Here is a 23139-nt window from a genome sequence, read left to right on the forward strand (position 1 = left end):
GGTTCTGCCAATAATCATTGCAGTATATTGTGAATTGTGAGATATATTATGATTAGAGGGGTGTTAACATGTGAAACCTAGACTTGTTGGGTGGAATCAAATTTGGAACTTAGGCTTGCCAAACTACGAGGGGCTTTCTTCTCTGAGATGGGTTAAGTTGTAATTGTCTACTCTTGTTAGTTAGTTCAGTCGCTCAGTCATGTCTGACTCTTTGTGACCCCATGAACTGCAGCACGCCAGGCCTCTGTGTCCATCACCAACTTCCAAAGTCTACACAAACCCATGTCCATTGAGTTGGTGATGCCATCCAACCATCTCATCCTCTGTCATCCCCTTCTCCTCCTGCCCCAATCCCTCCCACCATTAGGGTCTTTTCAAATGAGTCAGCTCTTCGCATCAGGTGGCCAAAGTATTGGAGTTTCAGCTTCAGCATCAGTCCTACCAATGAACACCCAGGACTGATCTCCTTTAGGATGGACTGGTTGGATCTCCTTGCAGTCCAAGGGACTCTCAAGAGTCTTCTCCAACACCACAGTTCAAAAGCATCAATTCTTCGGTACTCAGCCTTCTTCACAGTCCAACTCTCACATCCATACATGACCACTGGAAAAACCATAGCCTTGACTAGACGGATCTTTGTTGGCAAAGTAATGTCTACTCTTGTTACTTTGTTGTAATCAACATGAAACGGATTTTACAGGATACTAAATTTGCGGCACAGATAACCCCCTGATCAACAGATTTGTGTTCCCTTCCACAGCATAGAACATAATTGGTGCTGTGGAGCAGGACCACAGGTGACTGAGTGTGTGTGAGCGTGCGCACGCACATGTAGTTGGGGGTACACCAAAATGCTTGAGGTTGAGGCAATACACAATCTCAGAATTTTACTGACATGGCATGAGATAGTTTTACTTTCATTTTCATTTACTTTCAATCATGTTTTGATTTGGGGATAAAGGATGGGTTGGAAAAGTTGAAACTTTGGAAGAAGTATATCTGGACTCTGGGAGACCCTTGAAGAGCACATTGCAGTACTCTAGGCCAAGAGATGTGTTCCCTGGCCATGCTAATAGAAATGAAGACTGATGTTTTAGAATTATTTTACAGATAAATCCTCTAGGACTTGGTAGAACATTTTGTTTCAAAATGTTATTTTGACTATTATGCAGGTGTTGTGAGACAGACAGATCAGGAGACAACTGCCATTGAAAAGATAGCTTGTTACTCACATTTTCCAAGAGGAGGGGGCAGGAGACACCCTGCAGAGCCACATGGGGAAGCACCAAGTCTACCAGGAGGCAGAAGGGGCGAGGGGAAGGCATGGGCAATGGCCTTAATTGTGGCTTCTGGGGGAGAGGTAAGAAAAGGCAGGGTAAGCAGGCTTAAGATTGGCTAGTTTGAGTAAGTTCAGCACACTCTTGCATACCAGGGCTTTCTCTAGTTTTCTGGGTGTCTCTGGTACCTAGCCCTGTGACGATTAAGGCAGAAGAACATTGCCTTCTAGAGTATAAAAGCCAGATAGAGGAAGAGTTTCAGAGTATGGGCTCTGGTTTGGTTAGTTTGCATATGAAAGTTATGCTCCACGGAAAATCATTTGGTATCTCTAAGAACTGACTAGATCAGCCAATACCCATCAGCAAGGTCCCCGATGCCAGAGCATCAAGAATCTAGAAAATACGAAAATGTAATATAGTCAATATAGAGAAATGAGGGAGTCAAAAATAGTTTCATCTTGGATGACTATGGAATGAAAATGTTAACTCTCGAGGGAACTAAAATTTATTAAGCACATATTCTGTGCCCAGCACTGCTTTAAGATCATTGTGTGTGTGTGTGTGTGCGTGTGTGTGTGTGTGTGTGTGGTTAGTTATGTCTGACTCTCTGCAATCCTTTAGACTATAGCCCAATAGGCTCCTCTGTGCATGGGAATCTTTAGGCAAGAATACTGGAATGAGTTTCCATTTTCTACTTCAGGGGATCTTCCCAACCCAGTGACAGAACCCACATCTCCTGCATCTCCTGCGTTGCAGGCAGATTCATTACTAGCTGAGCTGTTAGAGAAGCTTTATTAATCCATAAAATGACATTCTGACAGGGGCACTATTTTTAGCTGAGTTTTACAGCAGCAATGTTGAAGAAGTCTGCGAGTTTGTTCTCTGTCCCTTATGACATGCTCCCTCACAGCTTGATTTTAGATGGATTTGAAGTGCTTTGGTGATATCTTGGGTAGAACTATTAATATGTAGGATACAATAATAGTAATTTGTTGTTGTTGTTTAACATCTAAGTCATGTCTGACTCTTTGCAACCCCATGGACTGCAGCATACCAGGCTCCCCTGTCCTTCACTATCTCCTGGAGGTTGCCAAGATTCATGTCCATTGGGTCAGTGATGCTATCTAATTATCTCATCCTCTGCCTCCCCCTTCTCCTTTTGCCTTCAGTCTTTCAAAAGTCCCAGCATCATGGACTTTTCCAATGAGTTAGTTCTGTGCATCAGGTGGCCAAAGTATTGGAGCTTCAGCTTCAGCATCAGTCCTTCCAGTGAATATTCAGGGTTGATTTCCTTTAAGATTGACTGGCTTGATCTCTTTGCTGTCCAAGGGACTCACAAGAGTCTTCTCCAGCACCGCAATTCAAAGCACCAACTTTCTGACACTCAGCCTTCTTTATGGCCCAACTCTCATATCCATACATGACTACTGGAAAAACCATGGCTTTGATTATATGAACTTTTGTCACCAACGTGATGTCTCTGCTTCTTAAAACACAGTCTAGGTTTGTCACAGCTTTCCTTCCAAGGAGCAAACATTTTTAAATTTCATGGCTGCAGTGATTTTGGAGCCCAAAAAAATAAAATCTGTCACTGCTTCCAATTTTTCCCCTTCTATTTGCCATAAAGAGATGGGACCAGATGCCATAATTTTAGTTTTTTAAATGTTGAGCTTCAAGCCAGCTTTTTCAACTCTCCTCTTTCACCCCCATCAAGAGGCTGTTTAGTTCCTCTTCACTTTCTGCCATTAGAGTGGTATCATATGCATATAAACTACGTTTTTGTTTAACAGAAACTTACACTGTACTTCCTATACTCTAGACACTGTCCTCAAAGCTTTACAAATTCTGCTTTATTTAATCCCATAACAACACTTCAAGGTACATATTATTATTATTTTATTCATATTTTTAACACCTTAATAATTATCAATTTATGGAATATCCTGATGAACCATGCACTAGACTAGGCATTTCCTGTAAACTAATTTAATTCCATCATGTAAGACAAATGTGATTATTTCTAGTTTTTAAAAAATCTAATGCATAGCAGCTTCCATTTTTTGGACTATCACAAGGCCTTCTTTTTATGAATTTCATAAATGTGAGTTTCTGTTGTGATTAGAATTATTATCCCATTTTACAGACTGGAAATTGAGTCTCATTAGTTTAAGTGACTTGACCAACGATGTTACATGGCACAGATCACCCTAGTGTAGATTTGAATTTTGGTATATTTATTTGATTCTTCAACCCAACCCACCTTATTTAATCCTATAAGAATACTTTGAGGTACATATTATTATCCTCACTTCATTCATATTTCTTGGGCTTCCTTTGTGGCTCAGCTGGTAAAGAATCCGCCTGCAAGGCGGGAGACCTGGTTTGATCCCTAGGTTGGGAAGATCCCCTGGAGAAGGGAAAGACTACCCACGCCAGTATTCTGGCCTGCAGAATTTCATGGACTATATAGTCCATGGGGTTGCAAAGAGTCGGACACGACAGAGTGACTTTCACTTCACTTATTCATATTTTTAATCACCTTAATACTTAATAATCACCTTAATACAGCTTTATTTTCAATGTTTCATAAATTTGGGTTTCTTCACAAGATTTCACAAAATTGGACAGTGCCTGGGCTGCATTTTATGCCCTGTCAAAATTCAAAGATTGGAACCTTGACCTCAGCACCTCAGAATTCTGAGGTTGGGCCTTTGTTTATGCATTTACTTTCGCTGCAATGGGTCTGGGCTGCGTGAGTGGGGTTTCTCTAGTTGTGGTGAGCCAGGGCTACTCTGTAGCCATGGTGGCTTCTCTTGCTGAGGAGCACAGGCTTCAGGGCATGTGGGGTGCAGCAGTTGTAGCTTGCAGGCTCAGTTACCCCATGGCATGTGGAATCTTCCTGGAGCAGGGATTGAACCCATGTCCCTTGCTCTATCAGGCAAATTCTTAACAACCGGACCACCAGGAACAGTCAAATTTGGGTTTTTTAAATGATAATTAAGGTAAAATGAGGTCATGGTCTCATCACTTCAAGGCAAATACATGGGGGAACAATGGAAATAGTGAGAGACTTTATTTTGCGGGGTCTCCAAAATCACTGCAGATGGTGACTGCAGGCACGAAATTAAAAGATGCTTGCTCCTTGGAAGAAAAGCTATGACCAACCTAGACAGCATATTAAAAAGCAGAGATATTACTTTGCCAACAAAGGTCTGTCTAGTCAAAGCCATGGTTTTTCCAGTAGTCATGTATGGATGTTGAGAGTTGGACTATAAAGAAAGCTGAGCGCTGAAGAATTGATGCTTTTGAACTGTGGTGTTGGAGAAGACTCTTGAGAGTCCCTTGGACTGCAAGGAGATCCAAACAGTCCATCCTAAAGGAAATCAGTCCTGGGTGTTCATTGGAAGGACTGATGTTGAAGCTGAAACTCTAAAACTTTGGCTACCTGATGTGAAGAACTGACTCACTGGAACAGACCCTGATGCTGGGAAAGATTGAAGGCGGGAGGAAAAGGGGATGACAGAGGATGAGATGGTTGGATGGCATCACCCACTCAATGGACATGAGTTTGGGTAGACTCCGGGAGTTGGTGATGGACAGGGAGGCCTGGTGTGCCGCAGTCCATGGGGTCGCAAAGGGTCAGACACGATTAAGCGACTGAACTGAACTGAGATCATGAGGTTATAGATTAGGGTGGCTCTAACCCATTATGACTTGTGTGCTTATAAGAAAAGGAAATTAAGACCCAGCACATGCAGAGAGAAGATGACGTGAAGGCACAGGGAGAAGACAGCCATCTATAAGCCAAGGGGACAGCATGAAAAATTAAGCCTGCTGATCCCTTGAGCACAGACGTCTAGCCTCCAGAACTTCGTGAGAAAATGAATGTTTAAGTCACCTAGTCCAGGGTATTTTGTTATGGCTGGAACATAGGAAATGAACATTTAACAGTAAGTTTCCACTACAAAACGAAAGCAGAAAGCCACAGTTCCTGGGTAGTCACACAGGCTGTTTGACCAGTCTGATTGCTTTCCTAAATTCACTAACCCTGAGGTCAGATGACTTCCTGGGATAAAAGCCAGCTTCCTCTTGTTGTTACTTCAGCCCCTGGTCTGCAGACGTTTTCTTCTTCTTCCTCTAACTTCCCCTCGGGTGGCAGAGGAGATAAATATCAGAGAAACGAAAGTCCAGAAAGCTAAGGCTGCCCCTCTCACTTCCTCTCCTCCCGTAACCCAGCACTGCTTTGAATAGGGGCAGTGCCCTGGGGCACCAAGCCGGGGAGAGACGACACTACAGTGCCTCGGAGGCTGCCCTGGCCGGCACAGACAGAGGGTCATGCTTTCACAGAGCCACTTCTGGTCACAGAAAATGCCAGGATGATGGCGCGTGCCCGCCTGGCTGCGGCTCTGATCCCAGCCACGGCCATCCTCTCCTGCCTGAGAACCGAGAGTTGGGACCCTTGCGTACAGGTACGTGGCTTCCCTGAGCTTGGCCTTGCTTCTGAAAAACTGCTCTCTGCTCAGTTTCCCTGTGCTGGGCCCTGGTTAGGTTCATTTGCAAACAGATCAAATTACTTTAAAGTAAGAAACCGCAGGAATCAAATGATTCATGGTTACAGGGCATTAACAGGCAGCCCGAGGCATGTGCCCCACTTAGGAATTACATGGGAACTTTAGGCCACGTGCTTAGAATCCCTATTGTTCCACATCTGGGCTATGTGACTTTGAAGAAGTCCTTAAACCTCTCTGAGACTAGTTTCTACATCAATAAAAGAACCATAGACTTTAATAGAAAGTTTTAAGAAGCCTGCTTCCTGTCATTCCTTTCCGCTGTGGTTTGTACACTGTTTCGAGCTGTTGCTTTGCCCCTTTCAGTATCAGGAAGATTCGTTTGTTTGTTTGTTTTTTGTCTCTTAATAGAAAGAACTTTCTATGTAGATTTTGGATTTCTAAATCTAGTCTAGTTCTGTCCAAAAAATGAAAAGAAAAAGAGTTGGCAAAGAAAAGGAGAGACAGAGAGATAAAGACCGAGACAGAGTAATAGAGAAGAACAGGAGACAGGGAAAGATGCAAAATGTCAGCTAATGCAATGCTTTCTTTGCGAAACACCAGCCAGCTGGTTTGTAATCTCATTCAGAAAGGGTCTCCTGTTTTTTCCTCCTGCATGGACTTGACTATTGCTTTGGAAACCCACGGCAGCAGCAAACAGCCACAGAAATGTCCTGGGGTTTAGGGTGTGGCAGAAACTCAAGAAAAGCATAGTCAGAGCCCGGACAGTGAGGACATGGGGGAAATCGTGTCATCTCAAGTCCCCTGTCCCCGCCACTCCCTGCCCACACACGGCTCACTGTCCTCCTCTCTATGTCTCTCCTGCTGTTCAATCAGTGCATATAGATCCTCCAATTATGGTCATCGCGGGATAAAATCACAGCTTCTCCTGCCTCCTCCCCTTTCCCATGCCCCAGATGCTCTCATTTTCCAAAACTTGTTCCCTCTGTCCATCACCTCAGTGTACCCTAGGGCAGATCCCCAGTTCCCCTGGCCTTGATCCTTGGACAGTGACCAGTCTCCTGACCCCACAGCCTGCTTCCTTTAATCTAATCTGCTCATATTCATCTGCTGTTTGTTTGTTGTTGTTTTTCGAGATTCAACTCTAAGATATTACTGTCCTTTAGAGCTTTTAATAATTCTCCATCACTGTCAGGGACCTTTTCCTACCATGGTGCCCTTTGCACTTGCGATTTCCTCTAGCTAGAATGAATGCCTTTCCCCCTAGATGAGTGCTGTTCAATGGGTCACATGAAGTTATTTAAATTTAAATAATACATTTAACTAAATTCAACTAAATTTTTATTTAACCACATTAACATAATTTTAACTAGCTAAATTTAAAACGATGTTTTAAACTATGTTCTAGTAGCCATATTAAATAAATTAAAAGTACGTGAATTTAATTTTAGTAGTATTTTTATTTGACTTTGTTTATTAAAAATACTATTTCAAAATGCAATATATACTAGACAATTAAGATATTTTATGTTTTTTTTCTTTTTGGTACTATGTCCTTGAGTTTTAGCACATATTATACCATTTCTTTTACATTTATTATATTAAACTATCCACATTTCTCATGTTCAATAGCTGTGTGTGGCTTGTGGTTACCCAATTGGACAATACAGCCCTAGATATGTTCATAGCTTAGTCCCTCACTTCATTCAAATTTCTACTTAAATGTTACCTCCTCTGGGAAGGCTTGCTTGCTTGCCTCATATAAAGCTCCTCACTCCCTGTATTTGCCTTTAATGTCCTATGCTACTTATTTTTATTCGTTTAAAAAATATTTATTTGTTTATTTGGCTGCACTGGGTCTTATTTGTGGCATTCAGGATTTTTTAGTTGTGGTTTGCAAACTCTTAATTGCAATACCTGGGATCTAGTTCTCTGACCAGGGGTTGAATCCAGGCCCCTTGCATTGGGAACACAAAGTCCAGTCACGGGACCCCCAGGGAAGTCCTGCTGCTTTACTTTTTTCTCATAGTACACCACTGTGTGTGTGTGTGTGTGTGTATACACACACGTGTGAGTGTGTGTGTGTGCACTCAGTTGTGTCCGACTCTTTGCAACCCCATAAACTGCAGTCCCCTGTCTCTATCTATGGGATTTTCCAGGCAAGAATATTGGAGGGACTTGCCATTTCCTTCTCCAACGGATCTCTCCCAGCCAGAGATCGAACCTGGATCTCATGCAGTACAGGCGGTTTCTTTATGAACTGAGCCACCAGGGAAGCCATACATATGCATATATAAAATACATATAGTGTGTGAATACATATATTTATTGCTCATTATTTGTCTTTATGTTGACATGGTATTTGTAAAAGGGCAAGATCATTGCTGGTTTTACTTGTCACTGTGTCCCAGTGCCTAGCGCATGTGGTTGCTCAATTTGTAGATGTTAAACGACTCACAAGTATCGCCGTAGGACAGAGTATAGGGCCCCCCCGACCTGGCTCTGGCTCCCCATCTGATTAGGTTTCATACCCCTGCCACACTCCATCTAAGTGGAGCTAGTTTTCCACCTCTCGGTACTCACACTCTTCCCTCCTTCTTCCTCTTTCCACATATCCAAATCTCACTTATCCTTCCAGATTTGCCTTGAAATTTTCCTTTTCTTGGAAGCCTTCTATACAATCTATAGTCTCAGAATCCAGGATTGATATCTACCTTTTCTGAACCAAAGGGAACATTTTCCAAGCCTGGTTTAAGACCCTTTTCAGGAATGAGTTGTCCTACCATAACCCTTACTCTAGATGGGGAGCTGATGGGAGTCTGGAGCCATATCACATTGGTCTTTGTGGTAACCACAGCACTTGATAGCAAATGTCTTCAGTTGGGATTTGAATAAACCTCCATGGAATCAGTTATCCATTCATTTGTTCAACAAATATTTATTGAGCACTAACCATTTTCTGGGCATCTTTCTGAGTGCTGGAGACATAACAGAGAGCTAGATTCTCAAAGTTTACAATCTAGAGAGGGAAACAAGCAGTACGTATGTGACAATCACACAGAAGGCATCATGTTAGATAGTGATGTCTCCCCTGAAGGAGAATAAAAGGAGCTAAGGGATGACCCTGGCCCCACTCCCTATTAGACAGTATGGGCTGTGCAGATGCTCTGAGGAATAACATTTCAGGATCAAGCGAATAAAGTAAAGAGCTGCACTGTGGCCTGTGAGACTTTACACATATTACTTCATCTTGCTGAATTCTTATTCTTTAAAAGGTTTATTTGCAGATTAAATTCAAGTATGTAACATATAAGACCTAAGCCTCATACAGTGGAGAATTAATAATAGCCAATAATAATACATGTTAACAATGTATTGATCACTTACACTGTAATAGGCTTTGAGATAATCTCTTTAAAAACCTTATCTCATTAATCCTTTTAACAGATTCTATGCGTTTTAAACTGAAAACCAAAATTAGCTGGCTTAAGCAGAGAATTTTGTTGAAGAATCAGAGAATAAGGAAACTAAATGGGAAGTTGGAGAACAAGGCTTACAAAGAATTTGGGAATATGTGATAGATATCAGCTTAGGAACCAAGGCAGTATCAAGTGTTAGGTTCCACCACCGGAGTCTGTACACGTCAAATATTTGTCCTCATTTCTACCTCATCTGCTCAAAGGTCAGTGATCCAAGTGAAAGTGAAATTTGTTCAGTTGTGTCCAATTCTTTGTGACCCAGAATTCTCCAGGCCAGAATACTGGAGTTGGTAGCCTTTCCCTTCTCCAGGGGATCTTCCCAATCCAGGGATCGAACCCAGGTCTCCCGCGTTGCAGGCAGGTTCTTTACCAGCTGAGCCACAAGGGAAGCCCAAGAATACTGAAGTGGGTAGCCTATCCCTTCTCCAGCGGACCTTCCTGACCCAGGAATTGAACTGGGGTCTCCTGCATTGCAGGCTGATTCTTAACCAACTGAGCTATGAGTGATCCAAGGGAAGAGTAAAATTGGCAAAAATTGGGCTATGACCAAGGAAGTGCAGAAGACTTGACTGGAAGTCTCTTTAAACGTGTATACATGAGAGGTATATTTAGAAAAACAATAGCAACAACACAATGCCTTCCTGCAAATCACAGGGAAGAGCTAGGGTGATATCTAGGGCTTTTGGACTCTAGTGCTTCAGATCTTCACCACGAGACTCCATTGCTTCTTGCTGAATGCTGCCATTGAGAGAGTAGAGGTTAAACATCGGGTAGGTGCTTTTCCTTTTCTAATCTAGAGTAAGACCTTTTATAAGAATGAAGTGAGTGGATAAATGAAGGGATAAGTGGATGGATGAACAGATGATCAGGTGACTTATGATTGGATGGATGGATGTTTGAAAGAAGGTTGACTGGTCTCTTTGCTCGTCCCAGTAGCCTCCAAGGCTGTAGTCTAGGAGAGGAGAGTTGCTTGGAAGTCTGCTAAGGTGCATGCAGGAAGACACCGCATCTAATATCTAATCATTTCAGGTTGTTCCTAACATTAGTTACCAGTGCATGGAGCTGAATCTCTACAAAATCCCCGACAACATCCCCATATCAACCAAGATGCTGGACCTGAGCTTTAACTACCTGAGACATTTAGGCAGCCATAACTTCTCCAGCTTCCCAGAACTGCAAGTGCTGGATTTATCCAGGTAATGCATGAGTTCTACCACTGTACAAGGAGAAATGTTCATGGTATTGTCATTTCATTCTCAAGTCAGAAAGCCTGATTCATGAGGTCTCCTTTTCATTCACTTAATTATTCACTCAACAGACATCTTACTTATTACATAACTTTGGGCAAGCTATCTCCCTTCTTCAGGTCTCAGCTTTTTTATTTGTGAAAGCAGTTGGATGAGACAGTTTCTAAGGAAAATTCTATCTCTGATTTTCTCTTAAGTCAGGGGAGTAAACTGACTCAAATTCTTTCATCAGCAAAAATTTATTAACTACTTGCTGCTATATGTTGTTCACTCTGCTAGGAAACAAGAATATGTTGGTATGTAACACACAACCCTAGCTATTCAGGAGGGCATATCCACTTAAAAGAATTAATATGTTAAACCTGAGCATGGTGCTGGGCATATAGTAGGCATTCAATACATGTTACTTGATTCTGATTTTGGATTTTGAACCTGAGATAAAGATAATAATATATAAGAGTAGGTGACAAGTTATTTGAAAACTAGAGAAAATACATTGTGTTGTACAGAAAAGGAGACTTCTATGCAGAGAGCCACTGGGCTTCCCTGATGGCTCAGTGGGCACAGAATCCACCTGCAATGCAGGAGACCTGGGTTCAATCCCTTGCTTGGGAATATTCCCTATGGGGGGGCGGGGCAACCCACTCCAGTATTCTTGCCTGGAGAATCCCCCTGATCAGAGGAGCCTGGTGGGCCATAATCCATGGGGTCGCAAAGAGCTGGACATGAATGAGTGACTAACATACATATGCAGTGAGTAATTAAGACAGAGTTCTTGAATGGAGTTGGATTCAGATAATGTCTAGAATATTGAAAGTGAGGTACAGGATAGGGAATTAAGAAGATACAAGAAAGAGAAAGATGCATGATCAAAGGAAAACATCTGCTGTAAGAATGAACAGTGACTAGTATTTTCTTTTCTGATACAACGAAGTGTATCATTCATTAGAACAGGCGAAGTTATTATCATCATTTTGGGGAGAACTGAGTCTTGTTCCTAAAATATTTACATCATTAGGGACCTTATTTAGAAAAGTAATGCATAATAGACTATAATCTCTATAAGAGTTTGTGAAAAGTGGAGAAACATATGTGACATTTTATTATAGAAACTCTTAATAAAGGATACGAAGATAGTAGATATTTCTGTAGAAGAGTGATCATCTGATGTTTTATACTCTAACTTGGATATTGATAAACTACAACAAAGGTAGGAACCAAGCATTTTGAAGGCAGTGACATGGAGCCCCATGGAAGTCAGAATACTTGAGCTGAGTCCTCCTCCAACATTTACTGCCATGTGGCTGGAGGCTTGTCTCTACATTTGACCTGAGTCTCAGTTTCATGTCTGTGACACATAAATGATGAACCTTACACCACAGGGTTAACTGTGATACTGAGAGTAACATGTTATATATATTAAAAACCTTGCAAAGTAGACCTTATAAGTATAAAATACTATTATAGCATTCCATTCATTTCTAAATTTCAGTTTTCTGAGTAAGAATTTTGTCAAGAACTGTACCAAATTGAGGTAGCCAGACCAATATTCTTTAATTTTAAAGAAAAATGGTTTCTCATCAGCGTCCCTTAAAATTGATCTTCGACCCACCATGTACCCAAGGAACTGCCCTCAGAAGCTTTAAATATGTTCCTAGAGAGAGGCTAGTTCCCTCTCCTGGTTAGTAGGAGGAGATGCTAGATCAAGATAAGGACAGATTATGGTGCAATAGACGCTCTGCCTTTTCACCTCACTTCACAGTGTCTTCAGGTACCGTCAATAACTCTACTTATTTTCAATGGATGTTTTCGTGATAGACCAGCCAGCCTTTTGTCCCTATGGAAATCTACTGATACATTTTTTTTTTTTCTTTTTGTAGATGAGCAAACAGAGGCTTTGAGAGTTTAAGTATATATTCACATGGCTTGTTGACAACAGGCCAGAGATTCATATCCACATCCTGCTTCCAAGTTGTATGTTCCCTTCACCTTCATCCTCTGCTTCTCTAAAGTGATATTGTTGTTGTTTGGTCACTAAGTCATGTGCAAGTTTTTATGACCCCACGGACTGGCAGGCTCCTCCATCCATGGGATTTCCCAGGCAAGAAAACTGGAGTGGTTTGGTACTTCCTTCTGCAGGGGCTCTTTCTGACCCAGGGATTAAACCCAGCTCTCCTGCATTGGCAGGCACATTCTTTCTCTTTGAGTCCCCTTATTACATGGGGAATTTTTCTTGAATAGTAAGGATATCTGTGACATTTAGGTATAATTTCTATATCTTTGAAATTGGCATTCAGTGGTCATTTATCATGCCTAGCAATTAACAACTATCTATCTCAACTTACCAGTTGGATATATAATCACAATTATGTGTTTCAGGAAATGGCTAAAGTTGATCTGAGGTTCAGTCTTCAGGGGCCCCAGTCATTCATCTTTAACTGATTTTCCTCTGTTGGATGGACTGCCTCTGCTTAGCATGTGTGCCTCGTGTGATACAAAAGATTGTCATGGGCTAGTGTGACAGTACCAAATTTGCCGGACTTCTTTGTTTCATCTGCCTTGCTGGATATTTTTGCTTATGCACCATTATATAGCATTGTTATATCTGTGTGGAGACCTAGATGACTGGGTTGATATTTCATTTTGGTTTCCTATTCAGCAGAAATATTATATAATCTGTATCTCTTTTTCTTGTAGATGTGAAATTAAGATTATTGAAGACGACACATTTCAGGGCCTAAACCACCTCTCCACCTTGATACTGACGGGAAACCCTATCCAGAGTTTAGCCTGGGGAGCCTTTTCTGGGCTATCAAGTTTACAGAAGCTGGTGGCCGTGGAGACAAACCTAGTCTCTCTAAATGACTTCCCCATTGGACATCTCAAAAACTTGAAAGAGCTTAATGTGGCTCACAATTTTATCCATTCCTTCAAGTTACCTGAATATTTTTCTAACCTGCCCAACCTGGAGCACTTGGATCTTTCTAACAACAAAATCCAAAATATTTATTATGAAGATGTGAAAGTTCTACATCAAATGCCCCTACTCAACCTCTCTTTAGATTTGTCCTTGAACCCTTTAGACTTTATTGAACCAGGTACCTTTAAAGAAATTAAGCTCAATGGATTGACTCTGCGAAGTAATTTTAACAGTTCACATGTCATGAAAACCTGTATTCAAGGTCTGGCTGGTTTAAAAACCAACCGGCTGGTTTTGGGAGAATTTAAAAATGAAAGGAAGTTGCAAAGATTTGACAGATCTTTCCTGGAGGGACTGTGCAACCTGACCATTGAACAATTCCGGATAGCGTACTTGGACAAATTCTCAGGGGACGATACAGACTTATTTAATTGTTTGGCAAATGTTTCTGTGATTTCTCTGTTGAGTATATCTTTAGGAAGTCTACAAGCCCTTCTTAAAGATTTTAGATGGCAACACTTAGAAATTATTAACTGTGACTTTGACAAGTTTCCTGCATTGAAGCTCAGTTCTCTCAAAAAGTTTGTTTTCACAGACAACAAAGATATAAGCACTTTTACTGAGTTTCAGCTACCAAGCCTTCAGTATCTAGATCTCAAAAGAAATCACTTGAGTTTCAAGGGTTGCTGTTCTCACACTGATTTTGGGACAACCAACCTGAAGCATTTAGATCTGAGCTTCAATGATGTCATTACCTTAGGTTCAAACTTCATGGGCTTAGAGCAACTAGAACACCTGGATTTTCAGCATTCCACTCTGAAACAGATCAATGCTTTTTCAGCATTCCTATCACTCAGAAACCTCCGCTACCTTGATATTTCTTATACCAACATCCGCATTGTCTTCCATGGCATCTTTACTGGCTTAGTCAGTCTGCAAACCTTGAAAATGGCAGGCAACTCTTTTCAGAACAACTTGCTCCCTGACATCTTCACAGAACTGACTAACTTAACCGTCTTGGACCTCTCTAAGTGTCAACTGGAACAGGTAGCCCAGACAGCATTTCACTCCCTCTCTAGCCTTCAGGTGCTGAATATGAGTCACAACAAACTCTTGTCACTGGATACATTTCTTTATGAACCACTCCACTCGCTCCGGATCCTAGACTGCAGTTTCAACCGTATCATGGCCTCTAAGGAGCAAGAACTACAGAATTTGCCAAGGAGCCTCACTTGGCTAAATCTTACTCAGAATGCATTTGCTTGTGTTTGTGAACATCAGAGTTTCCTGCAGTGGGTCAAGGACCAGAGGCAGCTCTTGGTGGGAGCTGAGCAAATGATGTGTGCAGAGCCTTTAGATATGGAGGACATGCCAGTGCTTAGTTTCAGGAACGCCACTTGTCAGCTGAGCAAGACGATCATCAGTGTGTCGGTGGTCACTGTGCTCCTGGTGTCTGTGGTAGGGGTCCTAGTCTACAAGTTCTATTTCCACCTGATGCTTCTTGCTGGCTGCAAAAAGTATGGCAGGGGCGAGAGCACCTATGATGCCTTTGTCATCTACTCGAGCCAGGATGAAGACTGGGTGCGGAATGAACTGGTAAAGAACTTGGAGGAGGGCGTGCCCCCCTTTCAGCTCTGCCTTCACTACAGGGACTTTATTCCTGGGGTGGCCATCGCCGCCAATATCATCCAGGAGGGTTTCCACAAAAGCCGTAAGGTTATTGTCGTGGTGTCCCAGCACTTCATCCAGAGCCGATGGTGTATCTTCGAGTATGAGATTGCCCAGACCTGGCAGTTTCTGAGCAGCCGTGCTGGCATCATCTTCATCGTCCTGCAGAAGCTGGAGAAGTCTCTCCTGCGGCAGCAGGTGGAGCTCTATCGCCTTCTGAGCAGGAACACCTACCTGGAGTGGGAGGACAGTGTCCTGGGGCGGCATGTCTTCTGGAGAAGACTCAGAAAAGCCTTGCTGGCTGGTAAACCCCAGAGTCCAGAAGGAACAGCAGATGCAGAAACCAACCCGCAAGAAGCGACAACCTCCACCTGAGGAGGAGAATCCCCTGATGTGCTTCTTTCCCAGATGGATGCAGGGCGTGTTCAGTTAACAAGTAAATGCCGCCATGTACCAAGCATTGTGCTAAAGACTGGTGATTCAGTGGTACGCGAGCCCTATAGGACTGCCAGCCTCGTGGAGCTTACAGTGTAGAGGGAATAAATACTGTGCTAAAATACAGAACTTCCCGGGGGATGTTTCAACCAACTCAGCTAAGGAGTCCAGGGCAGGGAAAGTCAACTAAACTCTTACCCCATCAAACTGAATTAGAGCTAAGAGACTGGGCCTCTGTGAGAGTAAAAAAGGACAGACTTCTTCTCCTGAGTCCTTCGAGTAGAAACCGCCTCAGGTTATATGTTTTAGCCATGTTAAAACAAGGTGTTTTTGGTCGTTTTGATTGATCTAGGTCTTGGCTCACTTTTCCTTTTTCTATTGGATACAGTTTAAATTCTACTTTCTGACCCAGAAGACTCCTGATTCAGATTCCCCTCCACTTTATGTCAATTCACAAATGTCCTGGTTATCCTTTAGCATGTTCTATTTATTAACTATTAGGTCCTGATATATTTTTGTCTTTATAAATCCAGTTCTCATTTTCCACGTCTTCTCTATCAACCCATACCATAAATAAAACTCTTAGAGACATGCTGGACATATCCATATTTAACTACTATCTTTTGAGGAAATATGTAAAATACAGTCTATCATTTTGTCACTTGATGTCATTCTGAAGTTACTACCTAGTACGTTATGACTGTCCTGAAGGCAGTATCAAAATGATTTGGTTGAAAGTGGCACTTATGGTAATAGAGGGAAATAGGTCCAACTTCCTGGCCTCATAATGAGAAATTCAGGTTAGAGGCAGGGTAAGAGGTGGGGTGACCTTTGGAGGTCAGTTTTTCTCAATGACCCCAGAAACATGTGGGCTGATAGAGCTGGGGTGACCACATAATGAGAATTGCAGCAAAATTTTTCTTGTGCAGCAAGTGGGTTTTATTTGATAGACGATTGAATTTTTCAAGGTATTTTGAAATGGTTTGAGGTGGGGAGCCTGCCTTGTTCTTTCCTGTTGGGTGTCTCTCCATGACCATATTTAGGAAAGAGCTGATGTCATTTTTGAGAAAATAATGTCCCCGAGGTTACTGTGGGTCATGTTAAGGTGAATTCTTAGAAAAGCACACTCATCCAGCTTCATCAGCGTGGTGCAAAGAAAGGGCAAAGAGGACGTGTGGAAAATACAGTTGTCAAAACTGAAATATATGGCCACATGAGGAATGTGTTTGTGACTGAGTGTTCCAGAGGGTATTTTGGTCGGAGCACGGTTGAAGTTGCTGAGCATGCCTGAGTGTGTGTATAGGTCTCATGTGCCAGTGAAAGTGGGCACATGTGTTTGACCACATGCCTCTACGTGTTCCTGTTCATGTTTGTGTGATCATATCTGCGTGGAAGAAAGTGTGATTACATTGTAAGGGGAGTATTTGTACTGATGTTGATGTCTCAGCTGTTTGACTTAGGTCCTCACTCTGGTGCTGGCATGTGATTTCTCATATACAGATGTCTGTGTTAGATTCTCAGTATGCTTGAAGGCGTGGGTTTTTATGTGTGTCTAGGCTATATGTAAGTGTGTATGTTCATATTTAAGTGTGCATTTTGTATCTGTGTATTACTTCAAGCACATATATGACTCCAAGGAGGAAAATCAAAACCCAAGTGGAATATTTCCTGCATACAAGTCTGTCACTGGCCTTATTCCTACCATTCCTCTCTCCCTACTTTGAATTGTGAAAACTTCAGGTGAAGTAGGCAAGAAAGGAAAGAAATGATATGACAGAAACATAAGGGAAAGAAAGAGGAAATTTAGTCTTAGGACAGGTTCTTTCCAGCCATTTAAATTCTCTGGATTAAAGAGAGATGAAGGGTGGAATAGAAAGAAAAGAAAAATTAATACTAATGTCTCAAATTTGTATAATATCCTATATCTTAGGATATATTTGCACAATTATAACCACATTTGAATTTCTTATGATGCAAGTGGGGTAGCAGATAAAGAAGTAGTTTCACCATTTTACTGGTGTAAAACCAGAAGTTCAAGGAAGTATATTTATTAGGCCACAGAGTAAAGTGGCAGGGCCTGAACTGGGCTTTCAGCCGACACTGGGCAGCTTACTTTCCACTGCTTCATGCTTTAAGCTCACAAAACAGGAAGTGAAACTCCTGAACTTCTCTTTGTGGTTGACAGTAGTCAAGGGTTTTTCACTGAAACCATGAATCATTAGGTAAATACATATGCATACATACATTATATATATATATACTGAGTGATTTATTTATAATAACTTTCTTTCCATAAAGGGAATGAGGGAGATTAAAAAAAAATACTATATGTGGACAAGTGTAGTTAGCTGGAACTAGAAAATCTTGATGAAGAACAGAAGAGGAAAAAAAAAAAAACACTTAGAGTAAACTTTAGCATGGTGGTTCCCTGTCCTGACTCCAAAGAGACTGCCTCTGTTGTTTGGGATAGCATAGCTTTGGAGAAAGCCAAAACTCCCAGTCCCCACTCACCTTCTAGACCTTAGATTTACTTCCCTGAGAGTCCAGTTAATTCAAATATAAAAAGAGGGTAGACTATTACTTTGCAAAACTCTTATATTAAAAATAGTACTTGTTCAATACAAACAGCACTTTCTAGGGGTGTACACCTCCAGGGGGCTTCCATGGTGGCTCAGTGGTAAAGAAACTGCCGACAATGTGGGAGACGGGGGTTCAGTCCCTGGCTTGGGAAGATCCCCTGGAGAAGGGAACGGCAACCCACTCCAGTATTCTTGCCTGGAAAATCCCATGGACAGAGGAGCTTCTTGGTCTCCAGTCCATGGGGTCGCAAAAGAGTCAGGCATGGCTTAGCAATCAAACAAGAGCAATCCCCTGGGACTCGATGAAAAGGCCACAGGGAGAAACACTGAGTGAGTGGTCTCCTCAGTTATACCATCTTACCGATTGGTGTTTTCCCAACCTGTGAGACCACAGGAGGACTGGAAGTGTAACTAGGCAGCTTTCCTCTGTCTCAGCCTCCACCCACAGGGTTCTCAGAACCCCTGCTTCCTTCTGGACTCTATACCCTCTCTAGACATCACCAGCAGGTTCTGGGGTGGTGGTTGTTGGGGGAAGTCTTCCAGGAACTCCCAGGAACCCTTGCAAGAATGACTGGGATGAACAGTGTATCTCTTGATCTTTTGCTTCCCTAGCCCTGAGCTCAATGGCAGTCACATAACAGACGTATTACACCTTCTTATTTGAAGAACTGATGAATGAGCAAAGGATCATCTCTGCAGCAGATGATGGCCTCTGTTCTTCCCACTCAAGGTTGCCAGATCCCAGAGCACAGTTCTCTGTTGCCCATGCAGTCTCTGGGGCTCCAGAATTCCACTCCCTACCCCGCACGGATGTTCTCAATCACCTCCTCCACTTGGCTCCTTAACTCCAAATATTCCAAAGACTTTGCAGAAGGGGAATAGAGAACTTCTCTAATAATAATTATTCTTTGTGGATATTTTTAAGCCCTATTCTGTTGTTTTATCTATGACATCAAATTTTGGGTCCCTACTCTGTCTGTCCCTACCATGTCTATTAGATGGGTACTAATAATATCAGCATTGTCACCCATTAGGAGATGAAGGCTCTGTAACTAACTCAAGTCCCACAGGTAGAAAACGGCAGAGCTTGGGTTTAAACACAACAGACCTTTCAGTCTATTCTTAGGACACCTCTGTGTTCAGGTGGGACCTTCCAGGAACCTGGTGGTGATTTCCGAAAAAGTAACAGAGTCCAGAAGGAGGCTTGGGTTCTGACAATCCCACGGATGGAGACCAAGTAAAAAAGAAACTCCGATTAGAATTAGCTCACTTGCGGTTCCACTGGTTGGCCAGGGCTCAACACCAGAATCCAGATATGATGGTTAAACCAAAGGGTGTGCAATGGGCTGAAAAATGAGCTGTGTGAGAGACGTGAGGCAGTGCTTGAAATCAAACACTTCCTCCAACCATGATGGACTAAGCCTTTCCCACTTTGTCTATCTTTCCTGATGGAATGAATTCTTCTCCATGAGGCTTTCAGAACTTTAATGTATATAGGTCTTTTCAAATGGCCTTCCAGATAGGTGCAACTGCTTCTGTATTTATAGCACTTCCCCACCAAGCTGTGTTCAGAGAGCCTCTCTGCTACAAGGTTTCAAATAAGGCTATTCCCTTCTGTCCCTTCATTAAATGGCAGGGATGTGTCACTGGAAATCAATGCAATAAGGAGATTGAGCTGGTATAGTCTGAGTACATCAACTTTAGCAATGCACCCTAGCACAGGATTTCAGTTGGACTGTCAGGAGGAGGAGGAGCAACAAAGCATGCCCCTTGGACTAATTTTCCTAGCGGCACCATGAGTCTCACTTCTTTTAGGTTGTTTAATGAGAGGCGCAAATAACTGATAATTTGGGCTTAGAAATTTCAGCCTAGTAACTAGTATGTCAATAGTCTATTTTGCTAAATGAAGAATACAGATGCTATGAAAATCATAAGTGTCCAGAAAATTTGGCTTTCATTTTCTTCCAAGGGAATATTCTAGCCATTATTGCTAAACATGGGGGGCGGGGCAGGTTTAAAGAAAAAAAAAAAACTGGGCTTCTTTATGTGGTTACTAGTCTAACAGATGCATACAGATGGGTTTGAATCCTGGTCCTGCTGCACCTTTATGATATTATTTTGGAAGAGTTTCTTAAACTCTCTAATTTCACTTTGTTTCCTTGAATAGGAAGGGTAAACCTCTCTGATACTCTAGGATGACTACAGAGATAAAATAGAGAGGGCAAGGGAGATGGGGCACAGCTCTAAATTTACCCGCTTGAAGGGGCTATCTTAAGAATGAGAAAGAGGACTTTCCTGGTGGTCCAGGTGTTAAGAATCCATCAGCTAATTCAGGGGACATGGGTTCAATCCCTGGTCTAGGAAGATTCCATATGCTGCGGGGCAACTCAGCCCGTGTGCCACAACTCCTGGGCCCACAGGCCCCACAGCCATGAGCCACAACAAGAGAGCCGCCAGGATGAGAAGCCCGTGCACCAGAACTGGAGCGTAGCCCCCATTCACTGCAACAAGAGAGAGCCTGCAGGCAGCAACTTAGACCCGGCACCACCAAAAATAAATACATAAACAAAATTTGTTTTTAAGTGATAAAGATTCCAAGCCTGGCCTGAAGCTGACTTAGAAACCTGGAACTTTCAAAGTCTCTAGGAGGCTCATACTCAGGGATTCAACCTTCAGGGAGGGAGAATGGAAAGAGATGGCAGGGTCCTCATTCTGAAAAACACACTGAATTATCAGATATCACTGCTAGGATTTAAAAGGAGGCAAAAGCCAGACCCTGTTCATCAGAACAGAATCCTGATTCAGTGGATGGTGAACTTCCTGGGGAAGTAGAAACCAAGATCTGGGCCGGGCTCGTCATTTACTTGTTGTGTGATTCTGGGCAATTCATTCAAGTGTCTGAAAGCTCAGATTTCCATACATAAAATGGGAGTGATGCTATCTTCTTGGCAGACTTTACTGGGCTATTCAGTTCAGTTCAATCACTCAGTCATGTCTGACTCTTTGCGACCCCATGGACTGCAGCACGCCAGGCCTCCCTGTCCATCACCAACTCCTGGAGTTCACCCAAACCCATATCCATTGAGTCGGTGATGTCATCCAACCATCTCTTCCTCTGTCGTCCCCTTCTCCTCCTGCCCTCAATCTTTCCCAGCATCAGGGTCTTTTCAAATGAGTCAGCTCTGTGCATCAGGTGGCCAAAGTATTGGAGCTTTAGCTTCAACATCAGTCCTTCCAATGAACACCCAGGACTGATCTCCTTTAAGGATGGACAGGTTGGATCTCTTTGCAGTCCAAGGGACTCTCAAGAGTCTTCTCCAACACCACAGTTCAAAAGCTATTATGACGATGCTAATAAAAATAACAATAGTTACCTCCAACTGAGCAATTATTCTGTGCAAGGGCCTTTTAGATACTATCGCATTTACTTTGTCATATCAATTAATTAGAAAAATACTAATTATTTCCAGCTGATAGATGAGGAGACTGACACTTCATTCTATAAAGTGCCCAAGGTCACCTGTTAATGAAGGGCAGTTCTGAGGTTAGGATCTAAGACGACTTCACTCCATCGCCAGTATTGTATTCAACACTGTCCTATGCAAAGTACACCCTCCTCCCACAGAAGTGCATAAAACCTCCTATCTCATCATCACAATTTTGATTAGTGTTGACCAAAAAGGATTATTACTATTGTCACTCATCCGTGTTACTACTGCGGCCATAGGACCCTGTCAAAAAGTAAATTAAAGACACACGTGATGCCTCTTGGGCTACAGGATGCCTGGATGCTCAGAGCCTGAGGCCAACCGTGCTAGGACCACAGAGGGGAGAGAGGCTCTGCCCTCCTCTTTCAATAAAGCTATTGGACTAATTTTAAAAATAAAAAGGATACACATAATGACAGACTTAAAAAAATGGACTAATCAGGTCCACCGGACCATGCCTTTCCTGTAAACAACCCATTTAGGTTGCTGTATCATTTTTCTAGTCAGTCTGACTTCCTGATGGAAATCATGGACCTGTGACTGAGCACAGAAGTTATGGGGAAATTCCAAAGCTAAAGGCCTTCCAGATGGCTGGAATAAGATCACACGCCCTGGGTTCCTTTATGGAACTCACGGAGGCTTTCAGCTCATAGTGAAGCATGTGGAATAAACAGCTGACCAAAAGGAACCAAATATTTATGATGAGCATCATGTACTCATATCTGACTGCTTCCGCCACTCTGTGACTTAGGTACCAGTTTCCTCACTGTGACAAAGAGGAAAGGCATGCCCAGAGAGGGTGAGTGACATGTCCAAGGTCACACAGCTTCTATGCATTAATCCCAATAATAACTAATATTTGGAAACTTAAACTTTTGGTATATTCCTGGGACTGTTCCAGTCTGTGTACTAATTCACTTAACTGTTAAAACTAAATGGGCAAGTCCTGATAGTTTTGCCATTTTTCAGATGAAGAAACTGAGATCCAAAGTGAATCATCCAGTGGGAAGGAGGAAAATTAGGATGCGAATCCAAGTTGGCCTGATTCCCAGGGCCGCGTTCTTTCAATCAAGTAACAGCTATTACACCAGGGGTATTCAGAGGGCTGATTGGAGAATAATTTAGACAAGGTCAGTACCTCCCATGCCATCTAGAAACTGTAAGTTTATAAGGCAGTGCCAGCTACTCTCCTTGATTTCCACAGAAATAGATATGATATCTCCTGGTGACAGTGCTAAGTGACAATTCTGAGTGTAAATGTGCTTTTGGCACAAATTGTCCTGTCCTAATAGTCTTGATTATAATTATAAAATAATGGGTTTCTGAAAGGCTGCAAGCAGTTCTGGGAATGGCAATAAGGGTTTAGAAACGACATGTTGTTTACGCGAGAAGTGTTTTGTTGAAAATTAAACCCATGTTTAGGAGAAAGGCTGGTGATGTATGCTCTTAAGAAACTATCTTGCTATGTAATTAAATCAAAACCAGTCAGTTGCCAATTTGAGCTCTTGTCTCACACTAACAGCATCCCATCTCCCATG

At 42.4% G+C, this 23139-nt stretch overlaps 1 protein-coding gene across 1 annotated transcript; it reads left to right on the forward strand.

Annotated features, from left to right (window-relative positions):
- Positions 1-5183: 5183 nt before the first annotated feature.
- TLR4 (toll like receptor 4) lies at positions 5184-16195 on the forward strand. The gene is given in 3 exon segments (NM_174198.6): positions 5184-5746; positions 10294-10460; positions 13209-16195. Coding segments are annotated over 3 exon segments (2526 nt in total). The 5' UTR covers positions 5184-5653; the 3' UTR covers positions 15475-16195.
- Positions 16196-23139: the final 6944 nt, after the last annotated feature.

This window comes from Bos taurus, chromosome 8 (genome assembly GCF_002263795.3).
Source record: "Bos taurus isolate L1 Dominette 01449 registration number 42190680 breed Hereford chromosome 8, ARS-UCD2.0, whole genome shotgun sequence".
Classification (NCBI taxonomy): domain Eukaryota; kingdom Metazoa; phylum Chordata; class Mammalia; order Artiodactyla; family Bovidae; genus Bos; species Bos taurus.